The sequence below is a fragment of the Eumetopias jubatus genome, unplaced genomic scaffold (genome assembly GCF_037043125.1).
Source record: "Eumetopias jubatus isolate StellerSeaLion01/CBP00866 unplaced genomic scaffold, mEumJub1_p1.0 scaffold_2, whole genome shotgun sequence".
NCBI lineage: Eukaryota > Metazoa > Chordata > Mammalia > Carnivora > Otariidae > Eumetopias > Eumetopias jubatus.
This window is the reverse complement of record NW_028274808.1, coordinates 144,484,889-144,499,849: the sequence shown is the minus strand read 5'-3', so window position 1 is coordinate 144,499,849 and position 14,961 is coordinate 144,484,889. Positions and strand designations below refer to the sequence as shown.

Genomic DNA, 14,961 nt, shown 5'->3' with positions numbered 1-14,961 from the left:
CTTACGGGAACTACTGTAGCAACAGTTCAAACTCCGAACTTATGAGCAAAGAGTACCTTAGATCTAGCACATGGCACCACACTTAACTAATATAAAATTTAACACATAACATCACTGTACTCCACTATATTCCTCAAGTTTTGCTGAATAAATGACTGTCACAAACATGCTCTACTATTCTTTTAGTATATTCAATGCCAAAGAATCTGTAATGTTTTATTTTTCTATTCTATTTCCTACTTGAACTAGCTTTAATATACTCTTCAAGGTGTTTTTAACTTTCTTTCTTGCCAGTCTCAGCAGGCACCACATTTAAGAGAATATTAGTAATACCACAGGGTAGTAAAACTGATCATTAATTCAGAAATAGAACTTGAAGTTAACTGAAGGAGAGTCAATCCATGAGAATAGTAAATTAAGAAAAACAAAAATCTAGACAAATGAAGATGAATACAGAGTCAAGAGGAAGAGGAAATTCATATTCTTGTTAATACTATACCTTTCTTTCATGCTCTTTATTTTTAAAGATTTTATTTATTTATTTGAGAGAGCATGAGAGCGAGACTGAGAACGAGTGGGGGGTGAGGCAAAGGGAGAAGCAGACTCCCCACTGAGCGGGGAGCCCAACACAGGACTCGATCCCAGGACCCCGGGACCATGACCTGAGCCGAAGGCAGATGCTTAACCGACTGAGCCACCCAGGTGCCCTCTATCACACTCTTTAAAGATGTCACATAAAAACACTATTATATAAAAGATAATCCTTAAATTCTATTTTTTTAATTCTCCAAACCCATATATAAAACAATACTCCCATTTTCTCAAGTGTTTAAAGGCAACTGCTAAAATAAATAAAATGGCTTCATTTTAGTTAGAGGAAAACAAGCCTCTGAGGAAGCAAAAAAGTAATTTATATTAATAATTCTCTTCCATTTGCTTTCTTGGAGCTTATATCCATTTTTCATATACTATCCATAATTGTTTTTTTTATATGAGATGGTATGATTTTTATTGTGTAAGATCATCAGAAAAACTTAAAGAAGCAAAGTCACAAAATATAAACTGAGTCCTTACTAACTGTAAAGTACTATATAAAAGGAATTGTGGGGCATACAAAAACGAAGTACCTGGGACTCACTTACATTCAAATTATGGGAACTAGATCTATGACATTTGTTGAACATGCATAGAACAAATAAATAAAAACCTTGCTCTTTAAAATGATTAGAACTATACATATTAACTAGAAAATGGCATGACTAATTAGAAAGCATTTATTTCTTTGTCACCAAAACATTAAAAGAAAACAAAATCTAAAGAGGCAAAAGGTTTTTATAACATATTGGCTAAGAAGTCAGACTTGCAGTCACTGGTGCCCCAGGTCTACCACTTGTCAGCTATTTGATCTTGATTAAATTATTCACTTCTCTTGAGCTTTTCAGAATAAAAGGAAAGTAGAAACAAAATCCATTGCCTTAAGGCTTTTTGTGAGTAAAAACAAGGTATTACATATAAAGTGGTTAGCTCCATGCCAAGCACAAAATAAAGGCTGTGGACATTAGCTATTTTTAAGAAAATGTTTTTATACTCATCACAGAGAAAATGTACTTACTTGTCCGACTGCCCTGCATTCGCTGTGCTTTCAGCTCTCATACGGGTAAGTGCAGCAGCAGCTTCATCCAACGCACAACTAACAGACGATGTCAACCTCCGAAGCACTTCAGGATCTGCAAAGGCTTTACCATCAGCCGTAGATAATTTGCCTATTCCTATTACATGATTTTCACACCAATATGGATATACCCAAAAGGAGAAACAAAGCAAAAGTCAAGTTACTTAACTCTATGTATCTTAACAAATAAACTTTAAATGTTACACTTCACATATATAATGTCTGTCTGGAATCTTTTGGAAAATCACTGTTCTCCAATTCTCTAATAACCTTATTCCTAGTCTAGAAGTGCTTGACCCCATGACTCTCTGGTGCCAGAAATGGGTCTCTGGCCTATGCTGGGACAACTAGGAGTCCCCAGTCAGACTTTTGCCATAGGTTTGGAAGAACTTCTATGTTCAAAGGTTACTGAATTGCTAAGATGTGAGTCATGAGCTAATGGCCACTTTCATGATCACAAAGAGAAAGACTATCTGAAATAAGTCAATATAGAGGAGAGCAGAGCAGAAAAACAGAAGACAGTTCAGATAAAAGTCATTTTTGACTCACTGAAATCAATAGTGCCAGAAGCCAGAACAATCCCCATTATTTTTGGTAGATGCCCACTTTTGTTTAAGACTGTTTAAGGTGGCCTACTACCACTTGTAACCAAAAATGGCCTAATAAGACATTACAGGCCATATAAAAGATAACATGAGTACCTATTTATTTCAAATTATGTCTATAACTTATTACATATACTCAATATCATATCTAAAAAACATTCAGAACAGCAAAAGAATAAAAATTCAAAAGTAGAACTGGTTAATAACTATCTGCATGAAATATATCTTACTGCTTTTCTGGATTATCACTACAAAACACTTCTAACTTTTATTATTCTAACTCCGTGGTGCTGCCCATCAGTGGAGCTTCTCAAAAATATAGATGATACGCTCTCCTACATCTAAGGATGTAACTCAGTAAGTAGGAGGTGGGGCCTAGGCATCTAAATATTTTTAAAGCACTAAGAAGATTCTAATGCATAGCCAGGATTAAAAACCTCTGCTCCAACTTGAAGATAAACACCTAATGTTATAATGCATATTATAGATCCCTGCTACTCAATAAGTGGTACATGGAGAACAAACACTGCTATCATTTGTGAGCTTGTTAGAACTGCAGAATCTTGGGGGCGCCTGGGTGGCTCAGTCGGTTAAGCATCCGACTCTTGGTTTTGGCTCAGGTCATGATCTCAGGGTCATAAGGTCAAGTCCTCAAGCCCATGCTGGGGCCCCCATGTCAGGGCTCCGTGTGAGATCTGCTCTTGAGTGGAGTCTTTCCCCACCCCACCTTGCTCCTCCCTCTGTTCCTGTGCACACGTGCAATCTCTCTCTCTCTCTCTCAAATAAAATCTTAAAAAAAAAAAAAAAGTGAGATTCTTTCCCCACCCCACCTTGCTCCTCCCTCTGTTCCTGTGCACACGTGCAATCTCTCTCTCTCTCTCTCTCAAATAAAATCTTAAAAAAAAAAAAAAAAAAAACTGCAGAATCTCAGGCCCCTAGATTTTCTGACCCAAAACCTGCATTTTTAAAAAAAGATTCCCAAGCAATTCAGATGCACATTAAAGTTTAAGAAGTATTATCACAGGTTTTAAAACAAACTACTTACCTAAGACATCAATCAAAAAAAACCCCACTCAAATGGTAATAATAAACATACCTGTGCAGATTTCTTTTTACAGTAGAAGGGCTTAATAACATCATATAAGTTTGTGTTTAAAGTTTACAAAAGTTTATACTTGTTTGGTTTTCTTTCTGGAAAAATCCAAGATATCAAATACTGTATCTTTTGGAACCAAAAATAAATCTGACAGAAAGGCTTTATGGTTTTAGATATAACAAATGTTCAGAGCAGTCAAAGTTGGTATCGGTTATAATCAAGATGTGCAAAGAATAAAGACAGTCTCGGTCTGATAAAACTGATCCTACTATATAATTTGTGTCACTAATATTAAAAACCAACCACAGTCTGAATCTGCTATAGCAGTATTTATTCAATAAGATACCTGTGGTTAGTTAAGTATCCTAACACTATGGAAACCAAGATCACAGATGCATTTGCACATGAGAGAATGAGCTCCAATTTTTTAGCCAATTCAGATCAACCATATAACAACTATTTGCCAATGACAGCAACAGAATTAGGTAAGAAGATATATCTGGATTAGTAAAAAGTAATCACTACCTTAAAAAGAAAGAGCATCAAAAACAAAATATTCCATATTAAATTTTTATGAACTTTTCATGTCTTCATAAGTAAAGCTAACTATTCTAGTAAAGATAATTAGGAAGTAACCTAAGATACACATGGTAATCCTTCAAATGAATAAATAGTGATTGAAAATTAATTTATTCTAGCTACTCTGGATTATGAGTTTTTTTTTTTTTTTTACTAGTCTTAACCAGTTATTATGTATTAATCAATGAAGATCGAAAACAGAAAAGATACGTGATGATCAGATTATTCTTTCCCAATTCTAACATCAAATCAACTGAACAACAGAACCATGTAACTTGCGACCAAAAATGTCCTAATAAGACATTATAGGCTGTATAAACGATAGAAGAGAAACAGTGCATTAAAAGATTACCTAGATTTCAGATTTTAAGATTATTATTTTCTCCCTTTTTTTCCTCTTAGAACTTACTCAACTTAATTCCTATTTATGAAGACAAAGTTAAGAGGAGATGTAACTGACTTAGCAGAACAAAGAGAAACACAGATATCAAAGAGAAACAAGGTGAGCAGTCCAAAAGGGTTCAGAAATTATAGGTACCAGATACAGGGGTGAGGCTTGGGCCAGAAAACAGAGAGACTAGCTGAACACCTGTGAGAAGTAGTCAGACACTTGAAGACTCTATTTCCAAACTGCACAACCAGATGATTATTCTCTACAGAAACCAAACCAGAAAGGCCCAGGATTAGTAGTCATTAGATAAAGAGGAAAAAGAGATGATATACTAAAGGGAAATAAGGATTAAGTGAATATATGCATGATAAACAGTGAGATCCTCAACCCCCACTGTACTCCAAAATACAGGTAGCCAGGTTTATCATTTACCGGATAAAAACTGGTAGATGTGTCTCTCAAGAAGTTGACAAGCCCCAGAGAAAAGATTTAAAGATACTGACATTTGGAGAGTTCTCAAAGAAAGGAAAGGGTCTCTATCCAATCACTGTGTACTAGGAATTCTAAAATGTTACCAACTTTACCCAGCTCTGGTATACTCACTCTATGTAATCCTTGGGACTGGGAATTTGATAGCTTTTATCCCCATGATTAGGTTACATTATATGGTACAGTTGACCTGAAGACAGGAATATTATTTGGGTGGGCCTGACCTTATCACATAAGCCTATGAAAAACTAAGAGATTTCTTTGGCTAATTGGAGAAAAGGAAGTCAGAGATTTAAAGCATTAGAAGGATTCTACTGTGCTTACATGAAGATGGAGGAGGCCACATGCCAAAGAAGGTGGGCAACCTCAAGAAGGTAAGAGCAGCCCCCAGCTGACAGTCCATAGGAAATCAGAAACTCAGTCCTATAACTACAAGGAACTGAATTCTGCTACTAACAACAATAAACCTGAAAGCAGATTTTCTGACAGCCTACAGATGAGAACTCAACTCAGCGGATACCTTGATTTCAGCCCAGGAGACCCTGGGCAAGAGAATCTAGCCACACTATGTGCCCAGACATCTTATTTACAAAAACTAAGTGATAGTAAATGGGTGTTGTGTCATGCTGCTATGTTTATAATAAATTGTTATGCTGCAGTAATTATATAATGTATATAATTTATAATATATAATAAATACTTCAAAGTGAAACCCACCAGTTGACAAAACATGCACATATACCTTGTTTTAGTTTTATGGCATTGCTATTGACTACAAAAAGGCTAGGATTCACCAGGTTTTTGAAGAAAATGTGAAATGTAAAGGACAGCCAAAAATATTCAAAATGTGAGCAAAATTTTTAAATGCCCCAAATTCTAATGCTATGGAGAAGGATGAGAAAGGAAAAGTTGCAGAGATAAGAGACTACTATAAGTAAGTGTGGTGTTAACTTCCTGAACTGCAACACCAGGAATTAGAGGAGATAATGGAGCAATAATTTCACCAGTCTGAAAGAGATTTTTAAACCAGAATTCTATACCTTCAAACTATCAAGTATGAGGATAGCATCAAAGGTATTTTTCAGACAGTCTCAAAAACTTTTACTTCTCAAGCACCCTTTCTCAGGATACTTAAACCATGGTCAATCTCAACACCACAAAAAGAGAAACCACCAGAGTAGTTCTGTGATACATAGGAAATATATATACCATGAATGACTATTCTTGCTAAAAACAAAATGAATCTGAATCTGGTCAATATCTGGATCTGAATTCTGATTTACAGGAAAACAACATACAGAGCAGCAACTAGCAAAATTGATAAAGTGGGACACATGAATCAATTTCTCCGATAAATGGGGGTAAAAAAGGAAAAAGGAAACTTATGATTAAAAGACAAAGTAAATAATTAACATGAAAAATATTACATTTTACATACAAAATATGTAAATATGAAATAGGTGAAGGGGATTAAAGAGTACACTTATCATAATGAACACTGAGTATGTAGAGAATTGCTGAATCGCTATATTGTACACCTGAAACTAATATAAGACTGTATGTTAACTACTGAAATTAAAATTAAAAAACTTAGTGGTGTCTGGGTGGCTCAGTCGGTTAAGCATCGGACTCTTGGTTTCAGTTCAGATCATGATCTCATGGGTGGTGAGAGGGAGCCCCAAGGCGGGATCCGGCTCAGTGGGAAGTCGGCTTAAATATTCTCTCCCTCTGCCCTTTCCCCCACTCACACATACACGCTTTCTAAAATAAATAAATAAATCCTTAAAAAAAGAATAAAAATTTAATTAAAAAATGTAAAATTTGTTTGGATCCTAATTCAAATAAACTAACTATAAAAAGACCACTATGGGGTGCCACCAACTCTCAATTTTGCCATAGGTCATAGGCTCAGGGTTGTGAGATCGAGCCCCATGCCGGGTTCTACACCGGGCATGGAGCGTGTTTAAGATTTTCTCTCCCTCACCCTCTGCCCCACCTTTCTCTCTCTCTCTCCCTCCCTCTCTATAAATAAATAAATAAATAAATAAATAAATAAATAAATAAATAAATAAATAAATAAAAATAAAGCAACCTTTAAAAAAAGACCATTATGAAATAATTGGGGAAATATAAACACTGACAGGATATTTGACAATATCAAGGAATTACTACTATTTTTTTCTTTAGATATGCAATGGTATTATGGTTATGTTTAGTTTTTTTAAAAGTTCTTGGGGTGCCTGGGTGGTGCAGCCGGTTAAGCAACCAACTCTTGGTTTCCACTCAGTTCGTGTCTCAAGGTGGTGAGATCAAGCCCCCTGTAGGGCTTAAGTTTCTCTCTCCCTCTCTCCCTCTGTCCCTCCCCACCGTGTGCTAGCTCTTGCTGGCTCTCTCTTAATCTAAAAATAAATAAATCTAAAAATAGTTCTTATTTAGAATATATACTGAGGTATTTATTTTATTTATTTATTTAAGATTTTATTTATTTATTTTAGAGACAGAGCATGCAAGAGTGGGGGGAGGAGCAGAGGGAGAGGGACAAGCAGACTCTGCAATGAATGCAGAGCCCCACACAGGGCTTAATCCCAGGACCCTGGGATCATGACCTGAGCCAAAATCAAGAGTTGGACGCTCAACCAACTGAACCACCCAGGCGCCCCTATACTGAAGTATTTATATATGAAATTATATAATGTTTAGTTTGCTTTAAATTAACTTGCTGGGGTGGGGCATCAGCAGGTGGTAATAAGTAAAGATGAAACAAGATTGTCCGTACACTGATGGCTGTTAAAGCTGGATGATGGGTATTCCCTCAGGGCTTGTACGTTAACATTTTTCATTTAAAAAAGAAGGAAATAAAGGAGAAAGGGAGAGAAGTGAGAAAGAAGATGAGGGAGGGAGGAGGGAGGCTATTGTAGAGAAAATAGAAAAAAAAAACAAACATAAAAATGAGAAAGTGAGACAACTATTAGCATCCTATGAAAACGAACTCTACCTCCAAAAGTAACTCCTCTCAGCTGAAGTCTACCTTCCTGTAGCACTTTTCAACCTGGTTCTGCGGGGGGCACAAAAACAAATATCCCTCTTATATGCAACCTGAGTTTTCTCATCTTCAGGAGAAACATTCTCTTTTCCTCTTATGACACACTTTCAAATAATTTTACAATCCTCATTTCTCTCACATAAACTTCTTGAGCAATACCAAATTCTGGCAAATGCTAAATTCTGTATCTACTATTCTTTTTTTTTTTTTAAGATTTTATTTATTTGAGAGAGAGAGAGTCAGAGATAGCGAGAGAGAACACAAGCTGGGAGGAGAGGGAGAAGCAGACTCTCCACTGAGCAGGGAACCCGACATGGGGCTCGATCCCAGGACCCCCAGATCATGACCTGAGCCAAAGGCCAACTGATTGAACCACCCGGGTGCCCCTATATCTACTCTTCTGAATAAATAGTTTTTTATACTCAAGGATGGGACCTTGCATGTGCCCTACTATGTTTTCATTTGTACTTGGTCAAGATCCCTTTAATAATCCATTCTAGAATTTTACTCAGGATAGAAATCAAATTTAACCATGAGTCCTTCAAATACTAAGATGCTGTGTTACAAGACATTTATTGAAAGGATTACCAAATAGTAGTAGACTGGTTTTATGCTATAATAAAGCAGCAGTTTACATGCATTGTATGTACACTATACAGCAAATCAGGGTACTAAAAAAAATGATCAATTAATGTTCACAATATATTTATGTCCACTTTAGAAAAGTTAAGAAAATATATGGCTATATAAAATGATCAGAGATTTAGAGTTACTATTCCCTTATACTTTAGGCCTATTATATATATATATTATATATGTAATATATAATATATATAATCTCTAATTAAAATTAAAAATATATATAATCTCTAATTAAAACACTTCTTATAGAGACAATATAATAATGATCTACTTTACAAAAACAGAATGATTCACTTTACAAGGTTTCAAGAGATTATGACAAAAAAGAGGGGAAATTATATACAGTCAATCTCATGATTAATGGTAGTTATATTCTATAAAGTCACTGGGAACACTGAATAAATGAATACTGAACCACTGCTCCTAGGAAAATACAGGTCTAGGTTCCTGTAAGCCTCTGGTCACACAGCATTTGCATTAACCAAATACTGTCTTATGTATGTTTTTGTTTAAAGATGACCTTATTTAATGTATAGCTGATTTATTAACATTGAACTCATGGTTAATAGCACTATAACCCATGCTGAAGAAGCTTATCTAACACATGTACTTTCTCCATTAGGCACATCACTACCTTCCCACATTTAGGAACACTAGATAGCACTTTCACATTATACTTGGGGACCATTATAAACAATGTAATCGCCAACAAAAGGCACAACAATGTGAAAAACATGGCTCTAAGTAGATTGTGAGAAGGACACTTGTTTATACAGTATGAGAACTGAGAGCTTCACTTATTTCATCTCATCAGGGAACGTGTGTAGGACAATTTTTCACTATTATGTGCATTTCTATGAAAGACTGAGAAAGTGCTGAAAGCACCAATTTTAGGGTATGAATACATGTTATCAAGGAGGCAAATTCACAAATATGGAATGTGGGACTAAAGAAAATTGACTATAGGAGAAATCCACAGCAACATGTGGATTTTACTTGAGTAATGAAATTATACTTGAGTAATGAAAATACTCTTTAATGAAATTTCCATGTAATTCTCTAGAAAGCTATCCATTAATCATTATGAAAAGTATTAAACTAAATGTCCAAGACCTTACATTTATTGTTTTGTTTTTTTTAAGATTTTATTTATTTGACAGAGAGAAACACAGCGAGAGAGGGAACACAAGCAGTGGGAGAGGGAGAAGCAGGCTTCCTGCTGAGCAGGGAGCACAATGCGGGGCTCTATCCCAGGACCCTGGGATCAGGACCTGAGCTGAAAGCAGATGCTTAACAACTGAGACACCCAGGCGCCCCAAGACCTTACATTTATAATCATAGTAGTTTTTTGTTATTTTAGTAAACTCTACACCCAACATGGGGCTGGAACTTATGACCCTGAGATCAAAAGTCGCATGCTCTAACAACCACGACAGCCAGGCGCCCCTAATCATAGTAGTTTTTATTAGATTTATATGTAACTTTGAAAATTAGATAGTCTAATTACATATGTAAGGTCTGCAGACTTACCTGCAGCTTCTAGTAAAGCTTCCAGTCTAGCTTGTGTTTCTGGATCTACTGTCCTGAGGTCTGCACCATCAGCAGTACCTGACAAGAGCAACTTGGAAGCCGTTTCCAGCATTGGATTTTCCAAATCATCCTGATCCAAAATGAAAGATTCCACCTAGAAAACAAATACAAAAAAAAAAAAAAAAGGAAGGAAGGGAGGAATGAAAGGAGAGAGGGAAAGTGGTAAGAGAAAGAAGAAAGTATTTTAATGTAAATATGATAAATACAATGCAATTTTAAATAAATTCAATGAGATACATAAGCCCACTGTTTAAAGGAAAAAATTATATTTATAGAATAATTTAAGAATGTGCTACTCATATGCAGCATAGTCTCATTTTTTTTTTTACTGAAATTATGTATTCTTTTCTATTTTAATTTGGAGAGATAAGGGTGAGATGGGGGAAGCTAAGAAGTTAATGATTAGACTGTGAAACATCTGACTTCTGTAGAAGACCTATATCAGCTGTTCTTTTTTTTATTATGTTATGTTAGTCAACATACATTACGTCATTAGTTTTTGATGTAGTGTTCCATGATTCATTGCATATAATACCCAGTGCTCCATTCAATACATTCCCTCCTTAATACCCATCACAGGGCTAACCCATCCCCCCACCCCCTCCCCTCTAAAACCCTCAGTTTGTTTCTCAGAGTCCAGTCTCTCATGGTTCATCTTCCCCTCCATAAATCAGCTGTTCTTAAATGTTCTGCTCTCAGGACTTAATGTTTTGCTCAGGACCCTTTTATACACTTATAAAGTACTGCCCACCCAAGACCTTCAGATAAGGGTTAAATTTATTACTATTCACCATATTAAGACAAACTACAATATCAAAAAATCACATTTGTTAATATCACCACCAGTGATATTTTCATCAGAAAAGTTTTAAGTACTGTAAAACCCAGGCGAATAAAATTTAAAATTCTAATTTGTGCTTGAAAGCTTAATTTTCTCATTGGCGACAAATATTGCCAATCATTTTCCTTAAAGTGGCAAGCTCATTCCCATCATTTCTGATGAGAACATCTGCCAAATATCCAAGTTTGATAAGTGTAGTGGGTCTGTCAATTATATTTTCTAGTAACAATGGCATTTCATGGAAAAAAAATGGCTAATTTACCTTGCATCTCAAAAAAAAAAACACAAAAAGAACCTCAGAAGTGCTTTATGTGTACTTCCCATTTTGTCACACACAGTAATATTAAAAGGACATGTATTCAAAAGTGTAGATTCATAAAATTAATATTTATTGCTTTATCGAGATTATTCCTAAGGTAAAATTGGCTTTTTATTTTCTTTTTATAACTGTGAGAATTGAAGAATATAATGACACTAATACAATTTGGTGCCATGGCCTCAAATGAGGGCCTAGCAGTTTTATCTACCATTGCTTTTGCATCATCAGTGCAAATGTCAACACAGTAAAAGAGGCAAATAACATCTCAGTACTGTGGTGAAAAAGTTTTGACCTCTTGGATACCCTGAAATGGTCTCTAGGAACCTGAGGGACCTGTGAACCATTCGTTGAGAACCAGTGTTCCATTCAATCCAGATTCAATTAAAAAATATTTTAAGAATTAGAACATAGCAAACACTGAAGACATGGGGAAAAGTTTTGTTGTGATATTCCTTATTATAGTGCTACTTACAAATAAGTACTAAGATATATTCTTTCCTGTTTGCTGATAAAAAGTTGATAATCATTACATAAACTGCCACTATTTTACATGATACTTACTTCACAAATCTAAGGTACTTCTAACACTAATAACTAAAATAGATATAAAAGTAATTATTAACCTAGAACACAATTATGCTCGTACCTAGTATCTAAATGTAAGAAATATGAAAAAAACCTTAAGGAATAAAATTTTAACTATTATAACATGAGAAACTCTGAGTCATTTCATCTTTTGAAAGTCACCTATCTAGTAACCAGGAACAAACATTATATTTAACCAACACATATTTCATACTGAATGTTAAATCTGGGAGGAAATAGTATGTTTCTCTCCAAATTTCCATTAGACTAACACAGTTTAACATGATTTCAGATTTCTAATATTTCAAATACAATAGACACTGGATACTCTGTAAATAATCTCTGTAAATATTTGAAAATTTTCACAAAATTTTGCAGTATATTAACTTTAACCCATCAAATAACAACTCCCTGTTAAAATGACAAGGAGTTAGAAAAAAGAAACAACAGGAATATACTCTTTTTAGTTTTAAGTTATCTTTTAAGGTAGTAGCATAAGTGTTATACTTTAAGAAGTAGATTTTGGGAATAAACATATCTTAACAAGGGGGGAGGGGTGATGCACCTGGGTGGCTCAGTCAGTTGAGCCTCTGACTCTAGGTTTCTGCTCAGGTCATAATCTCAGGTTCTGAAGATTGAGCTCCCCCCCCCCCCCCCCCCGGCGCCACCCTCCTCCCCAGGGCTCAGTGAGCTCAGCAAGGAGTCTGCTTTTCTCTCCTCCCTCTATCCCTCTCCCTGCTTACATGTTCTCTCTTTCACTCTAAAAGAAATAAATAAATCTTTAAAAAAAATAAGTAAACTTTTGGGACATGAGTTGGTCAGAGCAAGGTGTGATTGAAAATTATAGTATAACAAAAACTATGTCTTATCTTCAACAAAGGTCCAGAAGATGAGTCTTTTTAAAGAAAAAGTTGCTATCCAGTGAAATTTTCTCTGTGAAAGTATCTACAATTTTCCAATCCAATGGGAGAAGATGAAAGAAAACAAAGGAAATAAACATGGAAAAATGAATATAGGTAAAATAAACAAATGAAAAATTAGTATTTCAGACCAGAGTTTTAGAAAAAGTATTTCAAAGATCAGGGCATGGTTAAGTGCCAAGTCAAAAGTACAGATCAGAGGTATTTAAATCAAAGGAGACACTGCATACAGAAAGATAAATATGAAAAGGTTTTGACCGAATTAACTAATTTATATAAGACAATAGGAGAAGAAGGAATGTGGCACTGGTAGACAAGCTATAAAATTTCTGTATGATAGAACAGAATATTTACTATAGGAAAGGTCAGAAAGTTAGAAGTTAGGTCATAGGAGATATTAAATTTCAATTAAAAGTGATTCTCTGACATAAAGTCCCCTATGCCACACTGTGTCCTGAGCTTGATGAAAATTTATTAAGAAAAATGCATCTCAATCTCTTCATGAGGGATATTAATTACAGAAATATGTTTTCTTATTGATTTTAAACTTCTCCACAAAAGTTATATTGATTTTTAAGTCCACTATTCTTACTTTGTGAAAAAGTTAAGTTAAAAACAGTAAATTCAAATGACAATGAAATTTTATATATAGATTTTTTTTTTTTAAAGATTTTATTTATTTATTTGAGAGAGAGAGAATGAGAGATAGAGAGCATGAGAGGGAAGAGGGTCAGAGGGAGAAGCAGACTCCCTGCTGAGCAGGGAGCCTGATGTGGGACTCGATCCCAGGACTCCAGGATCATGACCTGAGCCGAAGGCAGTCGCTTAACCAACTGAGCCACCCAGGCGCCCAAATTTTATATATAGATTTAAATGTATTGGGGTGAAAGAAAAGAACAGGAATGGATTTCTATCTCCCCCACCCCCATTTTAATACTAATGAAGAAATTAATTTCAAGGATGCTGTTAGGATCTAAAGACCTGGGTACCATTACCGGTTCAGATGCCACCTATGTGACCTAAGCAAGTCTCTCAGCCATCTCTAGATCCCTATTCTGCATAATTTTTTCATAAATTCATTACATATGAGTTATTATAATATTTACTGCCTTTCTAAACTCCATGGAAACAGGGATTTGAGTAAATAAAAGATGGTTTAGGGATTCTTCCCTTTCAGATTCTAAAACGCTATAAGGCTGTTGTGTATTTGGGGAAGGGAGAGGTAGTTACAAAAAATAAATGTAAAGGTATATCTTACAGATTATTGAAAAATGGTACATGAAGTAACAGGTAGGGCAAAATGTCCATCATTAGCAAACAGTGTTTGTGCAAGAGATACTACGGTTTACTAGAAGAGGAGACAGACATGTAAAATCAACTCCACTATCTAGGAACTTACTTCTTTAATGAGAGAGCCAAAGTATGTGCATAAATGAACACTATTACAGAGTAAAAAGTATAGAAGGTAATGGGGGGGAGGGAAAGCTGTAGGAATTTAAAAGAGGGAGTAGATGAGAACTTCCTCCTTTAACAGTAATTCCTCTTTCCCCAACTGGAAAGATTCTTGCATTACATTACAGAACTGAAGAGAGACTGACATAAGGACATGCAGTCATAAAAATACAAAAATAAGTAATCCTTTATTCATAGGTCAACTAAGTTATGAGCAAATCCTGCTCTACCATGTACTGAATTAAGATAATTCAGATTAAATACTGTGTTTTCCCATTGAAACCAGACTCATTTTTATTATATTTCTACTGAAAAAAAAATTAATTTTGAACCACAGCCAAATTCTGGAACATTAAAAATTCTCTGAATAAAAAATTCACATAAATATTTTGAAACGTTTTCTTTAAATGAAATGTAAAAATAATTTCCATGAAGAGGGGAAAGACAGAAGGAAAGGTATGTCCTTATTAAATTTATTCCCTAAGGGAAATAACATATCAAAGTTATCAATAATTGAAAGCATGACAAGTTATATTTAAGCTGTTTTGGATGTATTGTTTTCACTAGATGGATATTTTATGAAATGGTGCTTGGACATCAAAATCTTGTCTAATATAAAGAACCATCATAATGCAAGGACCCTAGAAATCACCAGGTTCAATTCATTATTATAGATGAGAAAATAGAAGCATAGGACCATTATTTAAATAGCAAGTTTCTAAATATCTAGTCCCAAG

The 14,961-nt window shown here is 35.0% G+C and overlaps 1 protein-coding gene across 5 annotated transcripts in view; it reads right to left on the bottom strand.

Annotated features, from left to right (window-relative positions):
• ANKRD17 (ankyrin repeat domain 17) overlaps positions 1-14,961 on the bottom strand; it is a 159,124-nt gene that overhangs the window by 73,613 nt on the left and 70,550 nt on the right. For all 5 annotated transcript variants that reach the window (XM_028100587.2, XM_028100588.2, XM_028100590.2 and 2 more), the window contains exons 2-3: positions 10,048-10,201; positions 1,613-1,769 (exon numbers count right to left, since the gene is read on the bottom strand). In XM_028100587.2, coding sequence (XP_027956388.2) covers positions 1,613-1,769; positions 10,048-10,201 — 311 coding nt within the window. The remainder of the gene's footprint in view (positions 1-1,612; positions 1,770-10,047; positions 10,202-14,961) is intronic.